Raw genomic sequence first — 18,995 nt, forward strand, 5'->3', positions numbered from 1 at the left:
GCTTCGGGGAAACATTTCGTTTGCACAGAGAATTTAATAGATTGATGTATCCTTGCCTTCACTGATGAGCGTATTCTCACCGCGATTGAGGCTTCACATTGGTTACGGAGGCGGAAGGCCCCGGCGACGAGGCGGGCGCTGATTGGCGCATTCCAGCGGCGGCAGTTTCAAACGCAAGGGGGCGGTTAGAGGCCCAAGTCCGGAGAGACCGGGGATCGGGGAGCGATCGTGGGGGAGGGGAGTGACAGGGGTATTTAGAAGAGACCCGAGGGATCAGTGAGGCCCAGGGCCGGTGACAGCAGTCCCACACCGGCACCATGAGTCAGGCACAGCCGCTAACGAAAGAGAACAGGCGGCCCCCCTTCAGGAGGAAATCCTCAGTGGCATCCAGCAGCCGCAGCTCCCCAGAGCCAGCGGACAGCAGCAGACGGTGAGTGAATGGAAGCCGGTGGTGGGGAGTCTGGAGTTGAGCTTGCACCCGTCCTTCACCAATTCCCTCTCCCTTTCAATGTTGTTCCGTTAACACTAATCTTCACATATAGTTATACCTTAATTGAATAACAAGCAGAAACAATTAAGTAAACTCGTCAGTTTGGTCATGCTTTTGCTTAATACATGTTTGAAAATTTCTCTGAACTCGTGTGCTTTGGTACTTAATAGCATGCAACAAAAGTCATAGAGCTGTACACGGTAGGCAAATAGGAAGCTGGAAGCAGGCAACGTTTCGGGTATTACCCTTGTCAGGACTAAGTAAAATCGCAAACCGAAAGGTAGCTTAAGAGATCATATTTAGTTTAGTTTTGATTTTAACAAGGTGATCTCTGACTGAAACAGAAACACATAGAATCACAGATTTGAACAGTATGAAAACAGATGCTTTGGTCTAACCTATGCTGACCAGATATCCCAAACATATCCAGTTCTATTTCCCTCTAAACCCTTCCTATTCATGTACCCAGCCAGGGCCTTTTCAATGTTGTAATTGTACCAGCATCCACCACTTCCTCTGGCAGCTCATTTCATACATGCACCACCCTCTGAATGAAGATGTTGCCTCTTCGATCCTTTTTAAATCTTTTCCCCTCTCTCCTTAAACCTATGTCCTCTAGCTTTCAACCCCCTCACCCTGAGAAAAGATCTTTACTATACCTCCCAAATCCCTGCCCCTCATGATTTTATAAACCCCTATAAGGTCACTCCCTCAGCCTCTGATGCTACAGGGAAAATAGCCCCCGTCTATTTAGCCTCTCGCTATAGCTCAAACCCTTCAGCCCTTGTAACATCCATGTAAAACTTTTCTTAACCCTTCCTAGTTTCACAATACCCTTCCTATTGTAGGGAGACCAGAATTGCATGCAGTATTATAATAGTGGCCTAATCAATGTCCTGTACAGGCACTACATGACCTCCCAACTCCAAAATTCAATGCACTGACTAATAAAGGTAAGCGTACTAAATGCCTTCTTCATTATCCTATCGACCTATGACTTCACTTTCAAGGAACTATGAACCTGTACTCCGAGGTTTCTTTGTTCAGCCAAAATCCCCAAGATCTTACCATTAAAGGTTTAAGTCCTGCCTTGCTTTGCCTTTCCGCATTGCAACACCTCACATTTACCTACATCTGCCACTCATTGACCCATTGGCCCATCTGGTCAAGATCCCGTTGTACTCTGAGGCGATCTTCTCCATTGTCAACTACACCTTCAATTTTGATGTCATCTGCAAATTTACTAACTATACTTCCTAAGCTCACATTCAAATGAAAAGCAGTGGAAAATCTAAAGCAAATTCTTGATATAAGCTTTACATTAACATAGCTCAATTATTTTTGATTTTACACTTTTATTATTTCAAAGTCTTCTACCTTTTGAATTTTTTATTTAGTTTCTTTTGATGTTTTTCAAGTTAATTGGACAACATTTATTTTTGGAAAGTGTTTTCTTCTTACTTGAGTATGTCACGACATGGGAGCTTAGCTATTTAAGTAAATGTTTCTCAGTCAGCTTTGCATCGAAGCTGAAGTTGCTTGTCTGCATGACACTATTGATTTTACTGACATTGATTTTTGTGTGGGGATTCGATTTAATTGTAATGCATATAGGATGTACTTTGATATTCTAGAATTGATGTTCTTGGAAACATTGGCATACGTCTTCCAAGTTATTCCTGATTCCATGTCAACATTTTCTGGATTGTTTGTACCACATTGCTATTGTCTATGCCAAAACTGAATTGTTAGTTACCCACTTTCCATGCTATCCATATACTCCCATAAAATTATCAATAGTGATTGTGAGTTCCCTGCTGTTACCACGTAAGCTGGAAAATCATGTCTATAATGATGGGACAGCCATCTGATTTCATCAGAAATAATTTGTATTTATATGGTGACTTTAATGTCAGGAAACAACCAAAAATACTTTGAAGCAGCATCATGAATAAAAATTTGACATCAAGCCACAGAAGGAGATATTAGGCCAGATAGAATCATAGAGCTGTACAGCACAGAAACTGACCCTTTGGTCCAACTTGTCTCTGCCAACCAGATATTCTAAATTAATCTAGCCCCATTTGCCAGTATTTTGCCCATTATTCCTTAAAACACTTCCTATTTATACACCCATCCAGATGTCTTTTAAATGTTATAATTGTACCATGCTCCAACGCCACATCCTCTGGCAGCTCATTTCAACACGTGCCATTCTCTGCATGAAACCATTGTCCCTTAGGCCCCCTCTCACCTTAAACCTATGTTCTCTAATTTTGGACTCCCCTACTCTGGAGCAAAGGGTACCCTTGGCTCTTCACCCTATTCATACCTCTCATGTTTTTATAAACCTCAATAAGGTCACCCCTCGGCCTCCAATGTTCCGGGGAAAATACCTGTAGCCTATTCAGCCTCTCCATATAGCTCAAGCCCTCCAACCCTGGTGACATCCTTGTAAAGCTTTTCTGAACCTTTTCAAATTTTACAACATCTTTCCTACAGCAGGGAGACCAGAATTGAATGCGGTATTCCGATTGTAGATGATCCATTATCCTGACCAGCTGCAACATGACCTTCCAACTCCTGAACTCAATGCAATAACGAATTGAATGCCGTATTACAAAGGTAGCCGAACCAATATCCTGACCAGCTGCAACATGACCTCCCAACTCCTACACTTAATGAACTGACCATAAAGGCAAGAGTACTAAACTATCCTGTCTATCTGTGACTCTAGCTTCAAGGAACTGAGTCTACACCCCGAGCTCTCATTGTTTGGCCACACCCCCTAGGACCTCACTATTAAGTGTGTAAGTCCTGCCCTGTTTACCCTATCAAGATGCTGCACCTCACCTTTATCTAAAGTCCATATGCAATTCCTCAGCCCATTTGCCCATCTGATCAAGGCCCTGTTGTACTCTGTGGTAATCTATCTGGTACACCACCAATATTGGTGTCATCTGCAAATTTACTAATCATACCTGTTATATTCACATCCAAATAGAACATAGAACATAGAACATAGAACAGTACAGCACAGAACAGGCCCTTCAGCCCACAATGTTGTGCCGACCATTGATCCTCATGGATGCACCCTCAAATTTCTGTGACCATATGCATGTCCAGCAGTCTCTTAAATGACCCCAATGACCTTGCTTCCACAACTGCTGCCGGCAACGCATTCCATGCTCTCACAACTCATATATATAAATGGTAAAAAGCAGGCCCAGCACCAATCCTTGTGGCACACTGCAGGTCACACACTTCCAATATGAAAAGCAATCCTCCACCAATACCCTCTGTCTCCTACCTGCGAGCCAGTTTTGTATCCATATAGTTGATTGTCCCTATATTCCGTGTGATCTAATCTTGCAAACCAGTCTACCATGTGGAATTTTGTTGAATGCCTTACTGAAGTCTGTATGGACAATGTCCACTGAGTTGCCTTCATCAATCTTCTTCGCCATTTATTCTAAAATTCAATCCAGCTAGTGACACATGATTTCCCACATACAATCATGTTGACAACCCCTAATCAGTCCTTGCCTTCCCAAATACACATAAAACCTGTCCTTCAGAATCCCCTCCTACAACCTACCCACCACTGATGACAGGCTCACTGATCTATGGTTCCTTTGCTTCTGCTTACCAACTTTATTAAATAATAGCATCACATTAGCCAACCTCCAGTCTCTGGCACCTCACTTGTGGCCATCAATGTTACAAATATCTCAGCAAGGGGCCCAACAATCATTTCCTTTGTTTCCCATAAGAATCTAGAGGACACCTGATCCAGTTCTGGGGATTTATGACCAAGAGCATGTTCAACTGCTGGCTTTCAAGGAGTGTCTTAAAAGACGAAAGTGTACAGAGAAACAGCAGTTCAGTGAGGCAACCCCAGAGCTTAGGACCAGGATAGCTGAAGGGATGATCCCCACAAATTGTTTAAAGATTTAAAATTTCTCAAATGGCTTTTGAACGTGGAGAACAATGTTTCCTGCAGTTTTCTTGTTGTTCTTGTGAGGTATGTGCGTAGCAGCAGCTTCTACAAGAGGAAGTAACCCTTCAAAAGGCCCAGTGCCTGTGAGGCCACGCAGCTCAGAGGGAAGAGAAACATTTGTTCGTTTTCATTATTAGAGCTTACACAGTTAAGATATATTTCCAGGACTTTCCCCTATGAAACAAAACATTTATGTCGCACCGTACCCAACTACAGGCAGTGCTAAAGAGTTTTTCAGCCAATGAAGTACTTCTGAAATGTTCTTTAATGTTGCAGGAAGTGAGTTAGCCCATTTACGCACAGTAAGCTCTCACCAACATCAAGAGATCATGTCTTTTGGGTGTTTGTTGGAGAGAAAAACTGGAAAAGGAATTTGATTAGACAAAAGGTAAAATCACAGAAGTCTTACCTGATCTTAGGGCTGCTCTCTCATTACACCTGAATGTCACTACACCTCAGGCAAGTGGAGAGGCAGAGAAAGAAAGTCCTTCATGATAACCTCAGCAAGTGCAGGATTTGAACCCAGACTGACATCACTATGCATCATAAACTAACCATCCAGTCAACTGAACTAGTGGACTGTATCATATTTGAAGCATGTATCTGTTGTGAAATGGGAGCCAATTACAAAATTTCCTAGGGTGGATAAAAAAATTCACTACTAACTCTGAAAATTTAACAGAAACACTTCATACATTCTTGCAGACAAGCTCGAAGCTAAAAGCTGATGTCCAGTACAAGACAAAGATGAAAGAAATATACAGTTAGAACACAGAATATAGAACAGTACAGCACTGGAACGGGCCCTTTGGCCCATGATGTTGCACCGAACATGACGCCAAATGAAACTAATCCCTTCTGCCTGCCATTGGTCCATATGCCTCTATTCCTTGCGTATTCATAGGCTTATCTAAAAGTCTTAAATACCCTTATTGTATCTGCCTCCACTACCACCAGCATCAATGCTGTTCAGAGTCCTGCCATTACCTGTAAAGATTTCCTTAACACTGGATCTTCCAAAGTGCAGCAGCATCTCATACTTACCCGGATTAAACTCCATTTGCCATTTCTCTGCCTGTATGTACAACTGATCTATATCCCGCCGTATCCTTTAACAAACTTCTACACCCTACAACTCTGTCGATCTTTTTATTATCTGCAAACTTGCTAACCCACCAATCTACATTTTCATTTTAAGTCATTTATACATATCACAAACTGCAGAGGTCTCAGTATGGATCTCTGCAGAACATCACGAATCATAGACCTCCAGCCTGAAAAACACCAATGCCCTCTGTCGTCTATGGGCAAGCCAATTCTGAATCCACATGGCCAAGTCACTGTGGATTGTTTGCACTTAATCTTCTGGATGAGCTTACCATGAAGGACCTTGTTGAAAGCTTTATTAAAATCCACGTAAACAACATCCACTGCTCCACCCTCATTCATCACCTTCTTCACCTCCTCAAAAAATTCAATCAAGTTAGTAAGACATGACCTGCCCTGCACAAAGCCATATTTTCTGTCCCTAATTAGGCCATGCTTTTCCAAGTGTGCGTAAATCCGGTCCCTAAGAGTTCTGACCAAGAACTTCCCAATCACCGATGTGACACTCACCGGTCTTAAGTTTCCTGGATTATCCCTATTTCCCTTCTCGAACAGAGGAACAACATTAACTACTCTGGTACCTCTCTAGTAGCTAACAAGGATACAAATACTTTGGTCAAGGTCCCAACAATCTCCTTTCTTGCATCGCTCGGTAATCTCGGGTAAATGCTATCAGGCCGTGGGGACTTATCCAGCTTAATGCTCTTCAGGAGATCCTACACCGCTTCTTTAACGATCTCAAAATGTCCTAGCATATTAGCATGCTCCACACTATTCTCACTGTCCTCCATATCCTACTCCTGGGTGAATACAGATGCAAAGTACTTTATTTGGGATCTCACCCACATCTTGCCCCCAAATACAAGTTCCCTTTTTTATCTTTGAGTGGTCCTACCTTCTCCTTAGTTATCCTGTTGTTTTTAATGTATCTCTCTTTAATCCGACTTGCCAAGGCCATTTTATGGCTTCTTCTTGATGTCCTAGTCCCCTACTTGAGTACTTTATTGCCTTCTTTATATTCCTCTTGGGCCCCATCCAATTTTAGCCTCCTCAACCTTACATATACTTCTTTTTCACTTTTAACTAAATTCACAAGCTCCCATGTTATCCAAGGGGCCCTTAACTTGCCATCCTTGTCCTTCCTCCTTACTGAAACATGCTAGTCTTGAATTCTCATCACTGGTCTTTAAACAATTCCCATGTATCAAATGTGGACTTGCCTGATAACAGCTCCTCCCAATTAACACTCACTAGCTCCTGACTAATACTGACGTTGTTTGCCTTCCCTCAATTTAGAACCTTGCTGCAAGGTCCTAACTTTTCGTTATTGACAGTCCTTGAGGTATCCTTAAGGTTTACACCTTTTTAACCTGAAATTTCAATTGTTTAAAACATGTCTTGTTTTCTGAACAACAGCAAATATTTCAGATGTCCTGTGGTTCAATGTTGTCAGAGATAGTTGTGATTTTTTTAAACTGTTCTGTAACCAGGCATTTTTTCTTCTTGAGAGACAGGAAGAGAGCTCTTTATGCAGCTTGTTTTAGTCACACATCCATCTTGTCTACTTTGCCCAAAGCAGCTCCCTGAAATAAATTTGGCTTGCATATTCCAATGTCTGAATCTGTTGCTTCCAATCTTGACAATTACAGGCAATGTCTTTCATCTCCAGTAAATGAAGCTTATCAAACAAGCATAAATCAAAATCAGAGATAAGATTTTCGTCACCCCTCACTTTCCTATTTTCAGTATCTTTTGATGATAATGCTAATTTCAGGCCAGACAATTTTGTTTGCTTCATTTCACTTTCATGAAGCTTGCCTAGTTTGTGTGGTTATGCTGAATGCTATGGTCATTTTAAATGAGTATTTTTTTTTCTTTTTGTGAAAACCATTGTGGTTTGTGGAATCTCCAGGTATTAAAGTTAGGTAAAATTTGAAAATTAGTCGCCCTTTTTTGAGTTATTATCATTTCAGTTCAGTGGGGCCAAATGGAGTCTTCAGTTCGGTTTAAGTTATATATTAAAAATAATTATACAGTTATTTTTAAAGAATCTTGGAGCTCGACATGGCAGATGGTGGAATTTGAATTCACTTAAGAGTCTTTTTTTTCCCTTTATTCATTGACGGGATGAGGGCGTCGCTGGCTAGGCAGCATTTATTGCCCAGACTGCAGTTAAGATTCAACCACATTGCTGTGGGTCTGGAGTCACATGTAGGCCAGACCAGGTAAGGATAGCTGTTTCTTTCCCTAAAGGACATTAGTCAACCAACCGCATCCCAAAACCAGCCCAGTTCGTCCCCTCCCCCCACTGCACCACACAACCAGCCCAGCTCTTCCCCTCCACCCACTGCATCCCAAAACCAGTCCAACCTGTCTCTGCCTCCCTAACCTGTTCTTCCTCTCACCCATCCCTTCCTCCCACCCCAAGCCGCACCGCCATCTCCGACCTACTAACCTCATCCCACCTCCTTGACCTGTCCGTCTTCCCTGGACTGACCTATCCCCTCCCTACCTCTCCACCTATCTTCTTTTCTCTCCATCTTCGGTCCGCCTCCCCCTCTCTCCCTATTTGTTCCAGAACCCTCACCCCATCCCCCTCTCTGATGAAGGGTCTAGGCCTGAAATGTCAGCTTTTGTGCTCCTGAGATGCTGCTTGGCCTGCTGTGTTCATCCAGCCTCACATTTTATTATCTTGGATTCTCCAGCATCTGCAGTTCCCATTATCACTCATTAGTCAACCAGTTGTGTTTTTCCAACAATCGACAATGGATTCACAGTCATTATTGGATTCTTAATTTCAGATATTTATTGGATTCAAATTCTACCATCTTCCAGGGCAGGATTGTTATCTGGGTCTCTGGATTAGCAGTCTAGCTTTAATACCACAAGACCATTGCCTCCCCTAGGAGTCTTAATCATCACCAGAGTCTTATGATGATATTAAACTGTTGCTGATTGTCATGAAAATAACCATCTGGTTCAGTAAACTCCTTTTTAAAAAAGGAAATTTGCCGTCATTTACTGATCTGGCCTATATGTGACTCTAGATCTGCAACAATGGTGTTGACTCCCATCTGTCCTCTGGGCAATTAGGGATGGGCAATAAATACTGGCTTGGCCAGTGACATTCACATCCTGTGAATGAATAAAAACAATTAGTGAAGGGCATACAAAGACCAAAATACTTTGGAAGGGCTTCTTTATTTATTCACTATACTCTATTTGAATAATCTCTCCTTCTCCTGTCTGGCTTTTCTTCATTTATTTTTTAATGCTCTTGGCATAAACAAAAAACAAATTGAACCAATGAAAAAGAACTCGGATAGCCCATATCCATATACTTATAATACAAACAACTAATTAATTTTTCAACAATTTTTTGCGTTGTTACCTTTTAAACTAAGGTTTACCAGAATTAAAGACTAACAGCTACCAAATCCCAGAAATTAAAGTTCAGTGAAATTATCAAATAAAGTTATGCGAACAACAATAACTTATTTTTAATTGGTGCCTTCATCATAATACTGTAGAATGTCCTAACGTCCTTCAGATGTGTTGTGAAACAAAATATGACACTAAGCCATGTAATGATGACCCTAAAGATGTTCAAGGACATTTTACGGAGTGTCTTAAAAGAGAAAGGTGAGGTTGAGAGGTAGAGAAGCTGATGGAAGGAATTCTAGAACATGGAGGCTTATCCCCACTTTCAGGTATGCTGGTAACAACATTTAAGGATGAACTGTTTCAATGACACTATTCAATAAACAGCTGAGGTTTTGTAACTTCAGAAACAATTACACAATGTTGTCTCGTCATACATTAGCCATGCATTGCTATGCTCGTTGAAATGTATCAAAGTTAGAAAAGCAGGAAGGTCTGGATTAAGTCAACTATAGCTGGACCACAAAATTTACACAGCATTTCATTATTGTCACTGTTGCAGGCAAAACTGTTTTTGGAAATCAAAGTTGTTGACTGGTCTCTTGTTTATATACAAGCATTGAGCTTTGTATCTGGACAACTGATATATTGAGCAACAGAACCTCTTGTATTCACAACAAGACTGGAGATTCATATGTGCCATACTGATGCCCAAGCGTCCATTGGTTCACGAGGCATCACTTCAGATAAACGTTAGGTGTTGCAAGTAAATTATTTTAAAAGGTTTTTTTATGCCATTCATCGACTTCTGACAATTTGGGGAGGCTGCCTTCTTTCCAAATTTTGAGTTCTTTATTGTTGTGTCACCTGAAGGGCAGTTTTGTAAGTTTCTTGATTTAACCTTTTTTCTTTTTTAAAATCAAGAGCTGTTCATAACCGGCCATTATCTGTTGTTGTTGCCTGTCTCTATGGACAAGTTTTTAAAATTCATTTTTGGGACATGGTTGTTGCTGCCTGGCCAGCATTTATCGCCTGTCCCGGGTTGCCCTTGAGAAGATGGGGGTGAGCTGTCTTCTTGAACCATTGCAGTCCACCTGCTGTGGGTTGACCCACAATGCCGTTTGGGATGGAATTTCAGTTGAGACTACACAACAATAACATAGTTGATCGTTATACGTTTATCCGTAATAACTTATCAATATATAATTAAGATTGATTATTAGGCTTTAATTACTTGTGTTTGTCTTGTAAGTAAGGCTGACACAGTTCAGCTATATATCTTTTGCTTAATTGCCTGGCAAACTGTCTTCCTTTGAAGTTTGGTTGTCTTTAACAGATTAAATTGAGAACTCTTTTTGGTTATCATTCTTAATGACTTATAATTGGAAAGATGAAGCAATCTAAATTGCGAGGTCACAAGTTTATTTAAGGAGTAGCAGATTTAAAATAGAGATGAGGAGAAATTACTTCTTTCGAAGGGTTGCAAATCTGTGGACTTTATTACCCTAGGGTGTGGTGGATGCTAGGCCATTGAGTAAATGTAAGGAGTACATAGATTTTTAAATAATAATGGTTGAAGAGAGTGGGCAGGAAAGTGAAGTTGCGCCCACGGTGAGACCACCATTGATGGTGTCGAATGATGGAGCAGGCTCAAGAGGCTGAATTGCCTATTCCAGCTCCTAGTTGATATGGTTTAGCCATATTGTCAGTCCTGTTTAAAATTTCACATTGCAGTTAGTACAGACTAAATGGTTAAACCTGTGATCTGTAATTAGTCTTTTTGGTGTTATTTTCAAATGGCAACAAGACATCAAATCAATGCCTTTTGCTCACTTTGATTCAATTCTATTTATATGTCAATTCATAGCCTGAACTATACAGGTGGTCAATGTTATTTTTCAAAATATTAAAGAGTGAAAATCACTTATGTTCACGGTATGGAACACTGAAAAAGTGCTCATTTTTCTCATGTCTTTCGTCCAAGATGTCTTGTTTTATAACTAATGTTGCATTAGTTCCTGAAGATTTAAAGGCTTTGCTTTGACTTGTGGATAGGTAGGTAACCGCCTTGAGTTTGAATCTTAACATCTGAATTACTTAGATTCAGAGACGTGTCTGAGAGTACATCGAGCAGCCTCTTCCTATGAAATATGAAAATAACTGTTTGGAAAGTTGGAACTTCCATATTAAACTTTGATCTAGGTGACACAATGCCAAACAAGCTCATTTTCTACAGAAAGATTACAGACAGCAATTTGGAGGGGTTAACAATGCTTACATTTTTGTTTTCTCCATTTTCCCAAAGCCCCTCTTCCTCCTCCACTTCCCCAACCAATTCTCGGGTAATCTGCTGCCTTGGCTATGCTTGCTCTACTCAGGACAAATCTAGATTACTCTTGGCCTTTTGGCTCCGTGTGACACCACTTTTTAAAAAAATTGAATGAATGATAAAGCTGTTTGTGGCAGGATTAACATTTTTCTCCCATTTCTAATTGTTCTTCAGTTGGCTTTTTTGATCTGCTGCTGTCTATGTGGTGTAATTACATGCAAAGGGCAATAGGTTGCAGTGGAGAGGTGGGGATCCAGGATTTTACCCAATGAGAATGAAGAAATGGCAATATGGTTCCAGGTCAGGATGGTGAGTGACATGGAAAAGAACTGTAGGTGATACTTGTGACCTATATTCTCACCGCTACTGCTCATATCTTGTATCTGCCACATGTGTGAGTATGTGGTACAAAGTAGGTAGGGGTTGTTTAAGATGGCTTGCTACCATCTTGTTTTATCCATAATCTATCCAGGCCAGTCTAAATATCACTGGTAGAGGACAATCAGAAGCGGAACCTGTTTTAATTAACAAGCTTTTACATTGCATGATAGCAATAAGTAGATTTTACATTATTAGTAAGGCAAAATTACTCAGGATTTGCATAAACTCTACAGAACACATCTGTTTCCTTTGAAGACCATTGTAGAATATCCTGCCTGCACCCAAAGTCTGTGATATCAACAAATTGTTGAAAGTGAGTTGAAACCAATAACTATTTTTCAGAAACATTACCAGGTTCTGCTGTTCACATGCAATTTCTGCCTTTGTCCTACTCAGTGTCGGAGATCGTAGATTTGAAATGTGCTGTTCAAAGAGCCTTAGTGAGTTGTGCAGTGCATCTTGTACATGGTGATTATTTAACAAGGGAGTCAATATTTAACATGGTGACTGGGCTGCTGATCAAACAGGCTGCTTTGTCCTTTGAATGGTATCAAGTTGTTTTTTGAGTTATTGGACCTGGATTCTTCCATGTAGGTTGATAGTTTTTCATCATGCTCCTGTTATGTATTTTCTAGGCGGTGGTATATTTTTCTATTCTCCAAATCTGGGAAGCTTTCTTTCCAAACTATTAACTTGGCATTCTTAAAATATTGTTGAACTGGTTGATCTGTATGAAGATCAGAGATAACATATTATAAATGTATGCAATTCTCTGAGAAAAAGCATTAGTTGTGATTGGACAGAAATTCGATCTCTTCTATGAAGTGAGCCACTACTGGATACTATGACTCTGCTCAGAATCGTCGTTAAGTGTACCAAAGTTAGTAGGCCCAGAATCAATCCCATTCCAAACCTTCTTGTTTATTATACTAGGACACTAATCATTAAAAACAGCATCACTAAGTTCACTTTTCATATTGCACAATAGCTGGTTGCATTTGGATCAATAAAATATATTGATTCGGTAGAATAACATTTTGAAATACCTGTAGTAAAGTGTGGAATATGGTAGTGTTCTAATGCTCAAGTTCCCCAGTTTCAGCCATGCAGCGAAATCCAAATGAATGAATTCCAAATTGATTTCATGGGTAACCGTTATAGGCAATTGCAGATGATCGGGGAAAAGATTCACTGATCTGAATAAGAGTTCTGTTGACACAATAACAACAACAACAAAAACAAAGTTGCTGGAAAAGCTCAGCAGGTCTGGCAGCATCCGTGGAGGAGAAAACAGAGTTAATGTTTTGGGTCCAGTGACCCTTCCTCAGATCTGATGGTGGCTGGGAAAATGTCAGTTGATATGCAGCAAATAGGAAGGTGGGTGGGGTTGGGAGTAAACTATAGGATAGAGCCCAAAGAGAGAGAAAGACAGATGGACAGACAAAAGAGTTGCTAACGATCAGGCTGGGAGGGTGAGTTAATGGAGCCTGTTAGTGACTAACAACAGGGGGTGTGCAATGGCAGGCTGTGATGACAAGGCCTGGTATGTGAGGTGGGGGGCTGAGACATGGGAGAGTTTCGGCCCTAAAATGATTGAATTCAATGTTGAGTCCGGAGGGCTGTCGGATGCAAAATGAGGTTTTGTTACTCCAGCTTGCACTGGGCTTCAGTGGAACACTAGCAAGTCGAAGACAGAGATGTTGGCCAGGGAGCAAGGTGGTGCATTGAAGTGGCAGGCAACAAGTAGTTCAGGGCCTTTTTTGTGAGCAGAACGTAGAGGTTCCTGCGAAGCGATCACCAAGTTCTACGCTTTGTTTCCCCATTGTAGAGGAGACCACAATGTGAGCAGCAAATGCAGTAAACTAGATTCTTGGAAGTGCAGGTGAAGTGTTTGCTTGGTATGTTTGGGCCTTTGGATACTGGGAGGGAGGAGGTAAATGCGCAGGTGTTGCACCTTCGCCGGTTACAGGGGAAGGTGTCGTAGGGCTGTGAGGAGGTGTTGTGGGTGAATGAAATATGGACCAGAGGGAACAGTCCCTGCAGAAGGCGGAAACGGGGGAGGAGGGGAATATGTGTCTGGTGGTGGCATCTTGCTGGAGGTGGCAGAAATGGCGTCTGATGATCTTTTTGGATGTGGATGCTGGTGGGATGGTAGATGAGGATAAGGGGAACCCTATAGCTGTTGCGGGAGGAAGAGAAGGGGTGAGGGCAGAAGTGTGGGAGATGGGTTGGACCGGATTGAAGGCCCTGTCAACAACAGAGCTGGGGAATCCTTGGTTGAGGAAGAATGTGGACACTTCAGAGGCTCCCTTGTTGAAATTGGCCTCCCCTCTTACCTGGAGAAAATGATGAGTTGAAAGAGAAGTTGTTGAGGGTGAGGATATGAGACAAGGTTGTACAGAACATTGGTCAGGCCACAACTAGAGTACTATGTGCAGTTCTGTTCACCTTACAACAGGAAGGATGTGATAGCATTGGAGGAGGTACAGAGGAAGTTTGCAAAGATGTCATCTGGAATGAAGAAATTGAGCTATAATGAGAGACTAGATAGGCTTAAATTGTTTTCTTTAGAGCAGAGAGGACTGAGGGTGGACATGATTGAGACGTATAAGATTATACGATTTATGGACAGAGTGAACAGAGAGTAGTTGTTCCTCTTGGTTGAAGGGTCAATCACACGAGGGCATCATTTTAGGATAAAGGGCAGGAGATTCAGAGGGGATTCGGTGAAATCAAACTTTTTCACTCAGCAGGTGGTAGGAATCTGGAATGTACTGCCTGGGAAGGTAGTGGAAACTGGAAACCTTACAATCTTTAAAAAATATTTGGATGAGTGCTTTCAATATCATAACATTCAAGGATCTGGGACGAGTGCAGGAAATTGGGATTATCGCACTTTTAGTGGTAGTTATGTTGGTGCAGACTCAATGGGTTGAAGGGCCTTTTCTGCCTGTATGATTCTTTGAACCTCCCCAGCAGTGCATTGCAGGCACCTACAACCCTCCGTAGAAACTACTGCAAAAATTCAGCAGGTTTGACAGCAGTTGTGAAGAGAAAAGAGTTAACGTTTCAAATCCAGAGACATTAACTTATCTATCTTCACAGATGCTGACAGAAATTGCTGAGTCTCTTCAGTAATTTCTATTTTTTTTTGTTTCTATCAGAACCAGCATTCTCAGTTCTTTATTTTACTTTCAAGTTGTATTGGTGTTACCAGCAATGCTGGCTTTGGACCATATTAGCTGTTGTCAGCGTTTAACCTGGTTCTGTCTAGGCTGTATTTGAAATAGATTTGACATGACATTTCACGAGCTCTGAGCGAGAAATAAATAGTATTCATATTCTTTGTGAAATATCAAGTTTAATCACTTCATGAAATTGTGCTATGGCCGAACTAGAAAGTGCTCAGGAAAGATTTACCAGGATGTTGCCAGGAATGGAGGCTTTGAGTTATAAGGAGAGGCTGGAAAAGCTAGGACATTTTTCACTGGAGCGTAGGAGGTTGAAGGGTGATCTAGTAGAGGTGTATAAAAATATGAGTGGCATAGATAAGGCGAATAGCGAAGGTCTTTTTCTATAAGGCGGGGGAGTTCAAAACTAGGGGGCATATTCTTAATGTGAGGAGAAAGATTTAAAAAGGATATGTAGGGCAACATTTTTACAGAGAATGTGGTTAGTGTGTGGAATGAACTGCCAGAAGAAGTTACAATGTTTAAAAAACATTTGGGTAAGTACATGGTAAAGAAAGGATTGGAGGAATATGGGGCAAATACAGGCAAATGGGACTAGTTTAGTTTGGGAACATGGTCAGCATGGATGAGTTGGACCGAAGAGTCTGTTTCTATGCCGAAGGACTCTGTGACTCTAAGGCTGATGGGAAATTGGGCTACATGGGGGCGACAGATGCAAATGATTTTGCAAGCTCTGGATGTCGAAGACTGCACTGCACTTACAGCTTTGCAACAAACTGCAACTCAATCAACTTAATTGCATCAGTCATGTAAACAATATGGCTATAAGATGTTAGAATTTTACAGTATGTTGAAAGTGAGGCAGCTCATTCTGAAGCAAGAGAAATTATGAAGGCATGAGATATGGGCCAAGTGCTGGCAAATGGGACTAGACTAATTTAGGATATCTGGTTGGCATGGATGAGTTGGACCAAAGGGTCTGTTTCTGTGCTGTACATCTCAATGACTCAATGAGGCAAATTTGATTGAGATGGATTTACGTAGGCAATGGATAATCCTTAAGGGACTATTACATTATTTAAAGCAACTATACTTTCCTTTAAGGTGCAAAACCTTAAAAATGGTCAGTCAACTGTAGCTAACAAAGGAAACACTGAATTGGATTAAAAGAAAAGTTGCTGGAAATAACATAAATCTCCCAATTCTCTGAATTAGCATACAACAAAGGACCAAGAAACTGACAAGAAGGAGAAAAGTAGAATATGAATGCAATCTAGCAACAAACATCAAAAGGGACTGTGAAAGCCTCTCTCTGTACATAAAAAAGGCAATGATTGGTCAAAGCCAACATCACTCCATTACAGATAGTTCGGAGAATTTATAATGGGAAATTTAAAACAAGACAGAGAAGCTAAGTAATTATTTTGCCTCTGATTTTACTGAAGAAGATACCAGAAATCTTCCAGAGCTAGAAATCCAATTAGTTAGGGAGATTGAGTCGAAGGAAATTAGCATCAGTCAGAAAATTGTAGTAGAGAAATTAATGGAACTGAAAGTTGATAATTCACTAGGACCGGATGGTCTACATCCTTGACTGTTGAAGGAGCTGACTGTAAGGTAGTCAATGTATTAGTAATTATCTTTCAAAATTCTAGATTCTGGAATACGTCCTGCAGCTTGGAAGGTAGTAAATGTTACCACAGTTGAAAAAGAGAATGAGAAAGAAAACAGATACCTTTTGGCCTACCTCAATATTAGGGAAATGCTAGAATGTATTGTGAAGGAAGGGATAAATAAATACCAGATCTTATTGGGCAAAGACATTATGAATTTGTGAAAGGGAAACTGTGGTGAACTTGTTGGAGTTATTTAAAGATGTTACCAGCAAAGATGATACAGGAAAACCAATGGACATAAGACGCTAAGATTTTTGAGAGGCTTTTGATACGGGAGGCTGATTAGAAAAAAAATAAAGCACATGGGATAGGATGTAATGTGCTGGCATGCATCAACAATTGACTAAGAGACTGAAAACAGAGTTGGAATAAGTGGGTTATTTCCTTGTTCACAGACTGTGACGAGTAGCTTACTAAAAGGATATGTTTTTGGGCCCCAGCTGCTCGCAATATACATCAGACATATTCTGTATGGATCGAAGATTGGCTGAATGGCAAAAGGCAGAGAGTAGGGATAAAGAGATATTTCTCTGGACGGCAGGCAGTGACTAGTGGAGTTCTGCAGGCGTCAGTATTGGGACAACAATTCTTCACATTATGCGTTAATTATCTGGACGAAGGCATTGAGGACAATGTTGCTGAGTTTGCAGATGACACAAAGATAGGTGGAGGGATAGATAGTGTTGAGGAAGCGGGGAGGCAGAGAAGGATTTAGACATAAACAGAAGAGCTGAGCAGGTCTGGCAGCATCACTGGAGCATGAAAGTCGACGTTTCGGATCGGAACTCTTCCTGACCTGAAACGTCAACTTTCCTGCTTCTCTGATGCTGCCTGACCTGTTGTGCTCCTCCAGGTCCACACTGTGTTATCTAGGATGTTGACCATCGGGAGGAAAGGAATTGCTTGTTCCATGTCTTTTACTACCCTGGTAGTCAGGTGATACAATGATCACAGCTGATTTCTGAATGGACTGTGGACAACTCTGTAACAAATTGAATATTGATTTGGTCCCCATCAATTCGTGACTAGATGAGGCAGTTGGATTTATATAGCAATCTGGAAGATTTTATCATTGTATTCCTGGTGCAAGCTCATTAGTTACTAGGTTTTTGAATTCATTTTCAGAAATTGCCATGGTATAGTTCAAGAGTACCTTAATTATAATGTTTATTATTTGATGTTTCGTGGGCTGTTTAGTTTGAACTGTTTGGATAAGTTGACCTGATTGCCACAAAGTGTACATTTATTATATATGAAGCCACTAGGGGCCTCCACACACCAAATGAATTGTGCCCATTAGTTTATCAACAAGAGGTAGAATGATGTAGTGGTTCTCTTAGTCCTCCATGCATTGGCACTGCACCAACCCTACCCTCACTCACACTCTCCTTCACTCACTAACTCCCAACTCATACAGCCCCTTGATCACTCAACCCCAGCCCCACACACCACCTTGTCCATTCTTAACAACCCCATTCACACATATTCTCTTGCTCATTTGTTGTATCCTATACCCACACAGCCCGCATACTCAACCTCACAAATTTACACAGATTCCGCTCCTCCACACTCATCTCCCCCACTCAGCCTCGCACATTCACTCTTCCCAATGGTCCTCGCTCACTCGCCTACTTTACCCTGCTTTCTTCCCTGAACTCTCCATCCCCACTCATCCTCCTGCGTGCTCACCATTCCTCACACATCTGTCCTCTCCAATTGTCCTTATGTGGCCTCCCTCCATGGCTGTCCTCACTCACCCTCCCCTGCTTGCCCTTGCCGCACCCTCCTCCCTTACCCGCTCCCATTCTTATATTTCCTATTTGGGCGAAGGTAAATGCAGTCTTTAAAATGGAACCTCTCAGAACCATTATTCACACAACAGAATTAAGTTAAGAGATAGTAGGAACTGCTGATGTTGGAGTCTGAGATAACAAAGTGTTGAGCTGGATGAACACAGCAGGCCAGGCAGCATCAGAGGAGCAGGAAAGCTGATGTTTTGGGTCTGGACTCTTCTTCGGAAATGGGGGAAGGGAACGGGACTCAAATAAATAGGGAGAGAGAGAAGCAGTGATTGAAGGTGGATAGTGGAGCAGATCAGTTTAGAAAAGACTGACAGGTCAAGGAGGCAGGGATGAAGCGAGTAAAGATGAGTGTAGGTAGGGAGTTGGGATGGGGGTTGGTCAGTGAGGAGGGAGGGGTGGGTAGGGGGGAGGTAAGATGGACATTTCAAGGAGACAGGGATGAGTCTAGTAGGTAAGAAGTGGGGGTGGGAGTGAGGGTCGGTCAGTGGGGTGGGAGGACCGGATAGGTGGGAGTGAAGACAGATGGGTCAAGGAGGCGGGAACGAGATGGGGTGCTGATCATGGGATGAGGTTGGGGGTGGGGAGATTTTGAAGTTTGTAAAGTCCACATTGAGACTATTGGGTTGTAGGGTTCCAAG

General features: G+C 41.6%; 1 protein-coding gene across 2 annotated transcripts in view; it reads left to right on the forward strand.

Moving 5' to 3' along the window:
• Positions 1-269: 269 nt before the first annotated feature.
• Positions 270-18,995, forward strand: part of net1 (neuroepithelial cell transforming 1) — a 136,784-nt gene continuing 118,058 nt past the window's right edge. For both annotated transcript variants that reach the window (XM_048553731.2, XM_048553732.2), the window contains exon 1: positions 270-430. In XM_048553731.2, coding sequence (XP_048409688.1) covers positions 318-430 — 113 coding nt within the window. In that variant the 5' untranslated portion in view covers positions 270-317. The remainder of the gene's footprint in view (positions 431-18,995) is intronic.

This window comes from Stegostoma tigrinum, chromosome 25, assembly GCF_030684315.1.
Source record: "Stegostoma tigrinum isolate sSteTig4 chromosome 25, sSteTig4.hap1, whole genome shotgun sequence".
In the NCBI taxonomy this organism is placed as follows: domain Eukaryota; kingdom Metazoa; phylum Chordata; class Chondrichthyes; order Orectolobiformes; family Stegostomatidae; genus Stegostoma; species Stegostoma tigrinum.